The sequence below is a fragment of the Sardina pilchardus genome, chromosome 5 (assembly GCF_963854185.1).
Source record: "Sardina pilchardus chromosome 5, fSarPil1.1, whole genome shotgun sequence".
NCBI lineage: Eukaryota > Metazoa > Chordata > Actinopteri > Clupeiformes > Clupeidae > Sardina > Sardina pilchardus.
The window spans coordinates 5,294,667-5,306,206 of NC_084998.1; the positions used below are offsets into that span (position 1 = coordinate 5,294,667).

General features: G+C 47.6%; 2 protein-coding genes across 6 annotated transcripts in view; both read right to left on the reverse strand.

Annotated features, from left to right (window-relative positions):
• The window catches only part of rapgef6 (Rap guanine nucleotide exchange factor (GEF) 6), a 115,036-nt gene extending 113,134 nt beyond the window's left edge, over positions 1-1,902 (reverse strand). The window contains exon 1 of one of the 3 annotated variants that reach the window (XM_062536047.1): positions 1,111-1,902. In XM_062536047.1, coding sequence (XP_062392031.1) covers positions 1,111-1,167 — 57 coding nt within the window. In that variant the 5' untranslated portion in view covers positions 1,168-1,902. The remainder of the gene's footprint in view (positions 1-1,110) is intronic. The other 2 variants (XM_062536046.1, XM_062536048.1) reach the window with 2 other exon arrangements.
• Positions 1,903-2,542: 640 nt separating this feature from the next.
• Positions 2,543-11,540, reverse strand: part of fnip1 (folliculin interacting protein 1) — a 27,875-nt gene continuing 18,877 nt past the window's right edge. For all 3 annotated transcript variants that reach the window (XM_062536052.1, XM_062536050.1, XM_062536051.1), the window contains 8 exons: positions 11,450-11,535; positions 8,796-8,942; positions 7,991-8,160; positions 5,381-7,244; positions 4,985-5,150; positions 4,481-4,678; positions 4,250-4,365; positions 2,543-4,134 (listed from right to left, as the gene is read on the reverse strand). In XM_062536052.1, the coding sequence (XP_062392036.1) occupies positions 4,056-4,134; positions 4,250-4,365; positions 4,481-4,678; positions 4,985-5,150; positions 5,381-7,244; positions 7,991-8,160; positions 8,796-8,942; positions 11,450-11,535 (2,826 nt within the window). In that variant the 3' untranslated portion in view covers positions 2,543-4,055. The remainder of the gene's footprint in view (positions 4,135-4,249; positions 4,366-4,480; positions 4,679-4,984; positions 5,151-5,380; positions 7,245-7,990; positions 8,161-8,795; positions 8,943-11,449; positions 11,536-11,540) is intronic.

Here is an 11,540-nt window from a genome sequence, read left to right on the forward strand (position 1 = left end):
TTCAGGTCAGTCAAGAAGTCGGATCTCACAAAGTCAAACTAAGTTCTAAGCTGCCAGCACTTCATAGCCTTTTCACTCACATGTAGGCTAAGTCTTCATTTAAACTAAAGAACTTAAGTGCAAGTTTACTTCTTTAAAACATTACAATGGGTCAGAAGTCCAAATCAAATGTCAATCATTAGAAAAAGTTGAGCCTACTTGGGTTAAATGGTACAAAGATTACTTCTAGATTAGGCCTGCTTTGGGGGGGGGCTGGCCTCTGATAAGATACTGACAGGTAGGCTTATTACTGACAGTAGCCTACTGACAGGTAGGTTGCCTACAATGGGGTTGTCAGCTGTGGATTGTCAGTGCAATTACAAATATGTATATTTTTCTTTTTTAGAACCACAGGACAAATGTGTAGTAGCCTGATATACAGTACCATGATTACATATTCTGTTATATTGCCTGGATTTCATATTTGATTTCATCTGTGTCCTGAATTCTTAGCATCCACTGGATTTTCATACAGTCTACGATATCGGCCAGTTTTTGTTCCTGTCAAACTGTGTGCATACTGGTTAGACGCATAAGAAGGTTTGGGTTCCAACCTAGCCTTTGAGTAGGGCAATGTTATGTGAAATAAATTCTGTAATGTTAACTTTTCTAATGCCACCCCCGTGATTTGAATAAGTGCCCAGGATACTTATGCTACTGCCTGGACATTACGTTAAGTTGGACGGCTATTCATTTTAGACAGCTAACTCTTAGGAAAAACAGACAACTCATGATGGTCATGATATCCATGTGCAGTCATGCAAGTTAAAGTTACACTAAAATCAAATCCGTCCCACTCCTTATTATGAATTAAAGGATTTGAAACTAGCAAGTAAACCAACTGATAACCGAGGATGAGATAAGTACTCGTACGTTAGCTGACATATTTGGCGCGTTTACATTTTATCTGTCAGAAGTGACGCCAGCTCTGATATGACTGACAAGAAGAGGGAGGAGAGAGGACGAAAAAAGCAAAGTTTGGGTAAATGCTTCCTAGCCTACTTTTATGTCTGATTCGGAAGTCGGACAAATCAGCCCCACTTTAATTTACCTTAGCTAAGTTTCACTTACCTCTGCTGTTCGTCGCGATGGAGGTTTCCTTAAAGCCTGTTTGAGTGAAGAATCCATAATTGGAGTGTTTCACCAAGTCTTGCTTGCTCTCGCAAATGCTTCCCAAGTAGCTACGCGTTTTAAGAAATAAACTTGTTCGTCACAATCCCACTTTGAGAGCTTTTCTTGACTCCGACCAGTGCCTCTTTACCTTGTCCGAGCATGGATAGGATTTTCAGGGAGGTACAGGTTATTTTAATTTTTAATGTAACTTACGCACCGCAGCGACCACAAACTTGATGTCATGGTTGCAAAGATCAGAGAGTCTTAAAATAGTAAGCCGACAGGTACGGTTGTAAGCGGAATTCATTTTTATCCTTCGTCGCCCTTCCTCGAGGAGCTAGCCATCGAACGTCTAGCCATCAACTAGACGGAAAGGAATGGTAGAGATTTCTGTTCCAGAGTCAACGCTGAGAGTTGACTAGCATAGTTGACTTTTCCAGTCCCGCCGTTTAATCTAGGATGATCCACCAATCACGAAGTGTTCAACTGGCAACTTAGTCGCATTTGCTCCATTGATGCCTTTCAAGGCTAACATCTGTCCAGATGTTACAACTTGTATGTATTGATTCGCCTGAAACGCCACTTTTACTAGCAAAAAGCAACTCCCAGTCAACTCCTCTGGCTAATTCCTCAGGGCTAAATTAGCAGTCTTTTCCATAAATCTTGGCGACGACGAGACTGTCAGAGTTTGGTCCTCTAAAGCTCTTTTAGCCACACGGAAGTGTTTACTGTGTTGTTCGCAGACGTTGTGCAATATCAGCTTGTGGTTTCAATACACTTATTTGAGAAAAAAAAATAGCTGAACCCTCAGCTCCTCTGAGACTCCTTAGATTGTTAGCTTACTAGTTTACAAGACTGGCTAGTACAAATCCTCAAAACAACTTTCCATTCTCTAGCATGAGAAGCACACTCCCACACTGTTTCGAAAACATCGCGAGAAGACGTTTCACTTTCAAACATCTCTCCAAGTGTTCTGGTTAAGTAATTTTCCTCTTCGTCACTCCTTTGACAGCTCCATCAGTTGTTTTGCTTTCCATGTTCAAAGGCCGCGTTAATTGAAGTTAATTGGATCTAATGAGTAACCCACTAACTCAGGATCAAAGAGACAAGTGTTCAGAATTGAAACCGAGAGGTGTTGTCCTCCGTTTGACAGGTTTATTTTGTATTTATTTTTTTTATATAGCATGGTGGCTTGAGTGAGCCTAAAAAAGCTACCAATCCAAGGCAGATAACTTTTCGATAGTAGTCTTACTTATTTTATTTATTTGATTATTTGTCATTATTATTTCTGACAGGTTTCTTTGTCAGAAAAACCAGTAGGCTATATCAATCAATCAATCATCTTTAACCAAGAAATAAATGTTTGTGATGGCAAGTCTGTAAATGTATTATATTGGCATGTTTTATTGCACAACATTCCCAGAAAATTGGGAAAGGATAATTACAGAAAAATAATCCAATATTGAAAGACATTATGTACAAATAAATGGAAACAAACTGAAAACAATATATACAATGTACATAAACCAGTACACACCATTCTAAATAATTTAACTGAATTCATGTATAAAGAATGTATGTAGATATAAATACATTAAACAAATGCAAATAGGTGTTTTACAAAACGCAATGAATTTCATGTCATTTGCAGAAGCCAAACATCATACACTGAGAGCAAACCAATGCATTATAAGCAAGAAAAGAACATTTCCCAGACACCTTCACTCCATCTTATGCTACATGTCCATTAAGACTCTGAGGAGCAACTCCTCAAGACAAAAATAATTCATGAATTTACTAACAGACATTACAAATATTTGTAAAAAATAAATGTCTTCATCCACATATTTCAGTTACCTTTACAATTTTATAAAATTAACATGTCATTATTTCTCAAAAATTCTTGCCGTCTAATAATAGCATAATAACAGACTAGTATTCCTTGTATTCTCTTTATAACACATGCCTTTCAGCAGTAAACAATGTGGCAAAGCTGTATAAATTGTATAGTGTGAAAATAGTTCAGCATTTCACTTTGAAATATAAATGTTACTTGAATCAATGGCATTCAGAATTAAGTGATTTTTAGGAGTACACCTGGAGTGCGGCCATACATTTGAGAAACAGCAAAAGGATTTGACAAGCCTTAGTTTGCCATTACACTGGTAAAAACTGATCAGGGCCTTAATATTTCTGGGGTCATTCAAAATACAGCTGTGAATCCTCACATTTGTTTGAGGTAGTGCTGAACCAACTGGATAATGTGAAGACTAGTAATATACAATTTGCTGTCAAAATCCACAATGACAAACATTGAAAAAATAAAATAGGCATGCCAGGCATTGCAGGACATTTCCATTGATAACATAAAAAAGACATAATTGAGCAAACGACAACTTGTAATTTACTGTGATTTAAAACATCCTATTCTTATTTTTGTGCAGCAAGGACTACTACCATTTCTATATCAAAGGTGCGCTGAGGTGGAAGTAGTCACTTTGTCCCTTCCTTGTTTAGAGATGAATGTCTTTGACAACTTCTCTTTGGCTTTCTAGTCTTCTTTGTGAAAAGAAATAAACAGGTACAGACGTAAACAGATAAAAAAAAAAAAAAAAAAAAAAGTCAAATAAAACAAGGAAACAGTTCATGAGAGTACCTGTGGTGATAGTCAATCTAGCCATCACCGGGAGCAGTGACCTCTGCTGCCCCCATGTGGCTGATTGTCTCCATTGCAGGCAGCTGGTCCTTGGCCTTTCCAAGACGCCGGGCACAACCCACAGAGTTCAAGTGGCCCTCAGTGGGTCCCACAGTCTGTTTGTTTGTGCAGATAAACAAGATCAAGAGAAACACCATTCCTGCTGCTCCTCAAAGTTCTCCACTGACGTCTGTCCACTGTATGCGCTCTACAGCAGGATCTGAGCCACGTATGGGGAGTGAGTGCTCGCTACTGCCGCCAACAGGGGAAGATCACTGGACTCGATTCTAAAAAGTCAAGAAGACACATATAGTCAATGCACATGCATGATTTGTTTGTGAACAATATAGCTTGATGCTTCAATAGAAAACATTCCAGATAGCAGTGGGAGACAATGCTCACCCTAAAACCACTCCAAGTTCCTTGACATGCACTCTGGTTTGGCCCTTCAGGTATTCTGCCAGCATCTTGCTCTTGAAGTACAGCTCCTGAAGCCGGTCCTCCAAATGCATGATGCACTGTGACAAAAAACAAAAGGTTAGTGGGTAATGTTCCATCAAACACTGAGAAGCAGCAGCAACAACAACAACAACAACAACAACAACAGACTGACACCCAGCAGGTAGCACTTACAAAGTTGGGAGACAAGTTGAGTTTATACAGCTGATAGGTGGACTGCAGGAGATTGGACACGAGGTTGGACACCAGCACCTCCTTGCCCAGTTTGGTGTCCGTCTGTCGCCTTTGACTGCTGGCCACCTGTACCGTCCACTTCTCTGTGTCTGCTATAATGCAAACGGCCTCTGCAATGGGCTCATCCAGTACCGGATGCTGTAATGGACACACACACACACCAACATGAGAACATGCAACCACATGTGCAGTGCGAGTTCTAGGAAGCGCATTTCTAATCCAGATACCTTAGCTTTCACAAACATGGAAGAGTGACGAGCCTGGCTCCCATAAATGAGCATTACAACCTACAGTAGCCAATTCCATTGATAACACTGGAAGCTAACTGTTGCAGCAGACACTGCGTGAACCACATTCAGTTACATGCCTGGTGGAGCTTCATGGCTACTTAACACATGAAAACTCATGAGCTAGCCAATAAGGCAGACTTGGGAGATGGCTTACCTGCACAGTATGTGCCAGGTCAGACATGAGAGTCTGTTTGAGCTTCTCATCGTTCGGCGTCCCATGTAACACAAAGTCCGGGATATATGTTGGACAGTATCCTCCAAACAGGGATCTCCCGAAGTTTGCTACATTTGGCTTAGAGAAGTTTTCCACCAGCTTTTCCCTGTAAATATAAATATATGTATATTTTTAAAAAAAATCATCAAACTGATCACTGATGTGGGCCTATTGATCTTTTTCAATCTTAAAACACATTATCATGTCATATTGGTGTAAATGAAAGTCTGATTTAACCCAATAAAAATAAGGTAAAAAAAAAAAAAAAACATCAGCATTTAAACACTTGGAATGGTTGTCGAATCTAGCGCTGGTGAACAAGAAATCGCTCCTCACCCCGGGAACGGAACCTCCACCTCGTCCTGCCACTCCTCCTGGTCGTCCCGGTAATACGGCTCCTCGTGCCGCGGCAGCGGAAGCTCCTGGCCCGTGTCCTCGCTCTCGCTGTCCCCGAGCGCGCTGTCCGAGCTCTCGTTCCGTGGAATCTCCCAGTCGTTGACCGGCGCCCCCTTCTTCAGGTCGCCGCTGTTGGTGTCCCCTTGGGGGACGGTAACGGAAATGACGATGCCTTTGTCCTGCTCAGCAGGACGGCACCTACAGGAGCCCGCGCTGCAGTTAGCGCTGTGCGAGCTACGGCTGTTGTCCCTTGTGTCCTTGCAGCTCTGCCCGTCGGACAGTTCAATACTGCTGGTTACCGACTGGTTCGGCTGCGGCTCGCTAACGCTAACGCTCTCCTGCGCCTTTTTGGACGAGTCGTCGATAGTCCGTGTCTCGACCGGGTTGTCGTCGCTGAAATACTCATCAAACAAGTCCATGTCTTCTGGAGCTGGGGTCCATTTGGGCATTGTACTGGTGGTGCGTTGGAGTGAGGGTGGGGGTGAGGGTGGGGGTGGGGGTGGGAGTGAGGGTTGGAGTGAGGGTGGGGGTGGGGGTGGGAGTGAAGGTGAGGGTGAGGGTGGGGCTGGGTCCTTGCCCTCGTTGGTCTTGGTTTGGTCCACTGTATTCGACTTGGGCTCACCCCTCTGCTCTGTGCTCACCTTATGCTGCTGATGCTGCTGCTGCTGCTGCTGTTGTTGTTGTTGTTGCAGCTGCTGCTGTTGTTGTTGTTGTTGTTGTTGCAGCTGCTGCTGTTGTTGCTGTTGTTGTTGTTGCTGCTGTTGTTGCTGCTGCTGTAGCAGCTGCTTCTGCTCCTTCTCTTTGAGCTGCTTCTTGTGTTTCCTCAGCTCCTCCTCCAGCTTCCTCTGCCTGCTCTCCGGGTCCGACTCCGGGGACATGGAGTCTCCGATGAGGAACGTGACTTTGGTGGCCGGCTCCTCCTCGTCCAGCAAGTACGGCGGCGCCGCCAGGGACTTATCCGGGGGCTTTTTCTCCAGCGGGATCCCCGGCGAGCGGAAGAACTTGATGCCGATGCCGCCCGTGGGAACGTCGTCGTTGTAGACGCGAGGGCCGTCGGGGTCGGCCTTGACCCCCGCCTCGGCCCCGGCCTGCTCGCGGCCCCTCTCGGCGCCCAGGACGAGCGTCCTCTCCCGCGGCGAGCTGGAGCCCACGCACACCAGCGTCTCCAGGCGAGCCTCGGCGCGCGGACTCCCCGTCTCTTTGCACGACGACGACGACAACGACACCGACACCGACGGAGACGACGAGGCGAGCTCGCTGACGTCCTCGGTGTGGATGACGGGCACCGTGCCGAAGGTGTGCGCGCTCGCCTGCGTGCAGTGGCCGGCGTGCGCCACCGTGACCGCCACCCCGCCACCGCTGCTGCTCTGCGAGCCCTCGTCGAGCGCCTCGTCGTCCGGCCCCTGGCACGGCTCCGTGTCCGTGTAGGTGCTGCTCTGCATGCTGTGCGTGTCCGACAGGTAGCTGCCCACCTCGGCCGTCTCACCCCCGGCACCCCCGCCGGCCCCCCCTGCTGCCGTCGTCGCGCTCTGCGAGAGGTAGTCGCCGCTGGGCTTGTGCACGGTGACCAGCACGTAGTCGGACTCCTCGACCTCGCCCCGCCGCAGCGAGGTGGTGATGAGCGAGCCGGGGATGACGATGGCCTCGTCCTCCACGCTGTCCAGCATGTGCGTCTCCAGCAGCTCCGAGCAGCGGATGAAGTAGGTCAGCACGTAGAGCAGCCGCTGCACCAGCTCCTGCCGCCGGCCCACCACCACCGTGCGCGACAGACGCACCGGGGAGCCGATCGCCCCGTACAGGTCACCTGCACACAGGGGAAACAAGCCTCGGTTACCCACGTGGTTACTGTTGCGTGGTGGTTACCCACGTGGTTACTGTTGCGTGGTGGTTACGGTCATGGTTACTGTTGCGTGGTGGTTACGCTCATGGTTACTGTTGTGTGGTGGTTACGCTCATGGTTACTGTTGCGTGGTGGTTACGCTCATGGTTACTGTTGTGTGGTGGTTACGGTCATGGTTACTGTTGTATAGCGATTACGGTTATGTTGTGCTCAAGCTTCAATTTAGTCTGTGGATGACCAATTACACACATCAACCACTTGCAGTCAACCATAATGGCCGCATTTCCCAGATTTGTTAAGAAGCTCTTAGAGCGCTCCTATGAAGTTCTTAGCACTTAAGAGCTTCTAAACGAATCTGGGAAACCTGGCCAATATCTGTAGATTCTATGCCAGCACTGTTTAACTCTGCCACCAGGTGGCAGTCACAACACACTTTCATAAGCGGTCCCAGATGGGATGTACAGTACAGTACCAGAAGTACAAGACATTTGTAGCAACAGACCCATATGCATCTCATGAGACATTTAAATGAGTGATAATGGCTCCTCTTTTCAACAAAGCAGCGTTCATAAATGTAAACTCCAATGAAATGTAATGGCTAACCTTCTCCCATTGATGGAGTTATTCAAATGTTTCTGTGTGGCATCTGCAAAGGTCACACATTCTCTGACAAGACACAGACTCAGTATACTGAAGGAGCGGATCTTTACCAAGCTGGGCCCACAGTGGGTTATAGGGGTGTGTTTTGGCCAGCATGTCCACACTCTGAGATGAATGCTTCTCCAGGAAGATCTTGATGGGCGGCTGCCCGTTGGGCATGACGGTGGGCACCCACGCCAGGTGATTGGTCAACACGGCTGTGATCAGGGCGGGAAGGAATCTAGAAGAGGGACAGACATGGCGGTCAGGACATGCTTCCACACATGCAGCTAGAGATGGTCAGTTGAGACGTGCAGCTTCTGGATGTATGTACAGTATGGACTCAGACCGCGTGCAGCTTCTGAATGTATGTACAGTATGGACTCAGACCGCGTGCAGCTTCTGGATGTATGTGCAGTATGGACTCAGACCGCGTGCAGCTTCTGGATGTATGTACAGTATGGACTCAGACCGCGTGCAGCTTCTGAATGTATGTACAGTATGGACTCAGACCGCGTGGCACTTAAGGCTAAGACATCACGCTACAGAGCCAGTCATGCATATCGTTTACCATGTTGTATGTCACTTTGGCTAAAAAGCATCAGCCAATTGTAATGTAATGTAATGTAATGTAACGTAATGTAACGTAATGTAACGTAAAGCAACGTAAAGCAACGTAAAGCAACGTAACGTAACGTAACGTAACGTAACGTAACGTAACGTAACGTAACGTAACGTAACGTAACGTAACGTAACGTAACGTAACGTAACGTAACGTAACGTAACGTAACGTAACGTAACGTAACGTAACGTAACGTAACGTAACGTAACGTAACGTAAGTACACGAGAGGTCAAAGGGGCCCCGTCCACTCAACTGATTTTTAGAGGCCTGCTCCATCAGTATGGCCAGCTCCCGCATGAACTGGTTGCACAGCTGATTCTTCTCTGGTGTGCCAGACATCATGGCGAGCCAGACGGGCTCGGGGACACGGGGCATGGTGTACAGGTTACAGATGGTCGTCCTGTCCGAGGGAGGGAGGGAGGGAGGGAGGGAGGGAGAGAGGGAGGGAGAGAGAGAGAGAGAGAGAGACAGCGGGGTCATTGTGAGGGGAGAGAACAAGAGATGCACAGTTCTCCGGGACTCGTCTGTGGGGAGACCCTCTGTGTGGATTCATCGGCGGGAAATTCCTCGCAGACCCACAGCGGGCCTAGAGCCAGGGTCTCACACACACACACACACACACACACACACACACACACACACACACACTACAGAAAAGGGAATCTCCTTGGAGGAGCAGCAGAAGCAGCAGTACAGACACACTCACACTCTGGGGGCTGATGCACGTACACACTCTCTCACACACACACACACACACACACACACACAGCTCACACCTCAAACACACAGCTCACACTCCCACTTCACAAAGAATGGAAGTAATGTTCACAGTAATTGCTCCGGGGTTTATTCAGATGTCACAACGTTCCTGTCACAACAGCATCCCCCCGATTACACGATCCACATTACATTAGGAAATGTGATGAAAGTTCCTGCACTGCAGAAATCTCCACAGCACCCTCCTTTTTATTTTTAACTCATTCAAAAAGACACGGCTATAAAAACCTGTTGACAAGCTCGCCGCATTCTGCAAACAGGTTGCTTATCTAAATTCTAAATTCGGGGGGGGGGGGGGGGGTGGGGGGGGGGGGGTTCTCCTTCTCCTTCTCCATGGCATGCTGATCTACTTCTCACACACTTCCGGGAAAAGTGCAGATGCTGCACGCACTTGCACATCTCAGCCAGTCAGCGCCGAGGCCCAGCAGCAGCATGTACACTTGTGCCCCCCCCCCCCCCCCCCCTCCTTCCCTCCCTTCCCCGTCCCACAACCTACTCTAGTTCACTTCGCAGTACTTTATTTCTGGTTGTAGTATCCTATAAAAAGACCTGGCATCTCTTTTCTGCACCAATAACCTGTGACCGCCGCAGCCAGGCCAGAACATGGTCTAACTTTACACTACCTTAGCAGCGGATCAGGTGAACTGAAGAGGAGGGGGCGTTTGAGAGAGGCTTAATCTGAAAATATTCAAACCAGAGGATCTCTACAAATGTCACTAGGAAACCAACTGTAAATGTGCAGCTACACTGTGTGTGTGTGTGTGTGTGTGTGTGTGTGTGGCGTACTAAGTGTGGAGATGTGTGTTTTGAAGGGTTATTGTGGTGTACTTTTTGGTTTCCTCTTTATTTCCCCCTTCCAACATCCGGTCTTACTTCACAACCTGAGCACACTACACTCTTCAAAAACATGTTCACCATCCTATTCAGCGCCAGCGAGAGAGAGATAACTGCAGGTGTTTGTTTGTTCCAACGCCTTCACCAGTGGCCTTCCTCCCGCTCTCCTCCAGCATATTATTTACTATTCTGGTCAGGCTGACTGTCTGTGACAGAGATCCTGTTCCCTCGCGAGGGGAGTCGGGTTGCCATGGCAGCGCGCCAGCAGGCATATGACTGCAGCGCGGTGAGGGCATGTTGGCCGCGCTGCAGAGACACGAGCCGCCCCACAGTCTCTGCTGCACCTATCCCAGCATGCTCTGCTGCTGCCGCTGCTGCTGGGGCGCTCTCCCTGAGGAGGAGCCTGCCAGAGGCATTTGTGAGGAGTTGGTGACGGTGAGGGAAGAAAAAAAAACAGTCTGAGCCTGTAGGGGAGAGTGCAGGCCAGAGACCAGAGAGGGAGAGAGAGAGAGAGAGAGAGACAGAGATAAAGAAAGAGAGAGACAGGTAGAGAGAGAGAGAGAGAGAGAGAGCCGGCCAGAGAGAGAGGGGTGAATGAGAGGGGAGCCATATCCTCTGCTCACAGGCTTAACTCAACACCTATTGCAGGTCACATGGCAGGATTAGGAGCATTAAAGCTAAGCACACACACACACACACACACACACACACAGAGAGGCGCCCACACTTTGGAAAAGGATCCACAAAACTCTCGTGACCAGCTAAGACCCCACCCCCACCCCCCCACCCCCAGCAGCTCCCCCATGTCACCTCTGACAGGCAAACACAGGCACATGGTGCTCAGAAGCACATCACCCAATCCAACCCCCCCCCAACCCACCCCCCTGCTGGACCCTCAAGGCCCTTATACAACACTTGGCCCATGATAAGAATTGAATTTGAATGTCCAATAGCACAAACTAACATCCTCTGATCTATTTTCAGAGCTGCTTCAGAAGATGCAACGTTTAGCTTGTCTGCTATAATTACATGAAATGATCTGATATTGGCCTAGCTAGCTCGTGGGGAGTAGCATACATTTTGACACCTGGCTATTTTTTTTAAGGGATTTTAAACCTAATCCTTAAGTCTCTCTAAGTCTTAAATATTTTTCTCACAGCCAAATAAAAAAAAACAACAAAAAAAAACAGTTGACTGACAGGATGGGTGTGCCTGTGCCTGTGCCTGTGCCTGTTAACAGAAAAAGAGAAGGCGCGAGACAAATCAACACTTCGTTATATGAAACCGTAAACTCACCGAAACTCATTCAGCCCATCCACCATCCGGCTATAGGCTAGCGCCCTTTGAGTAGCATCTGCTGAGCGCCTGCTCAGTTTCATAGCCTAAA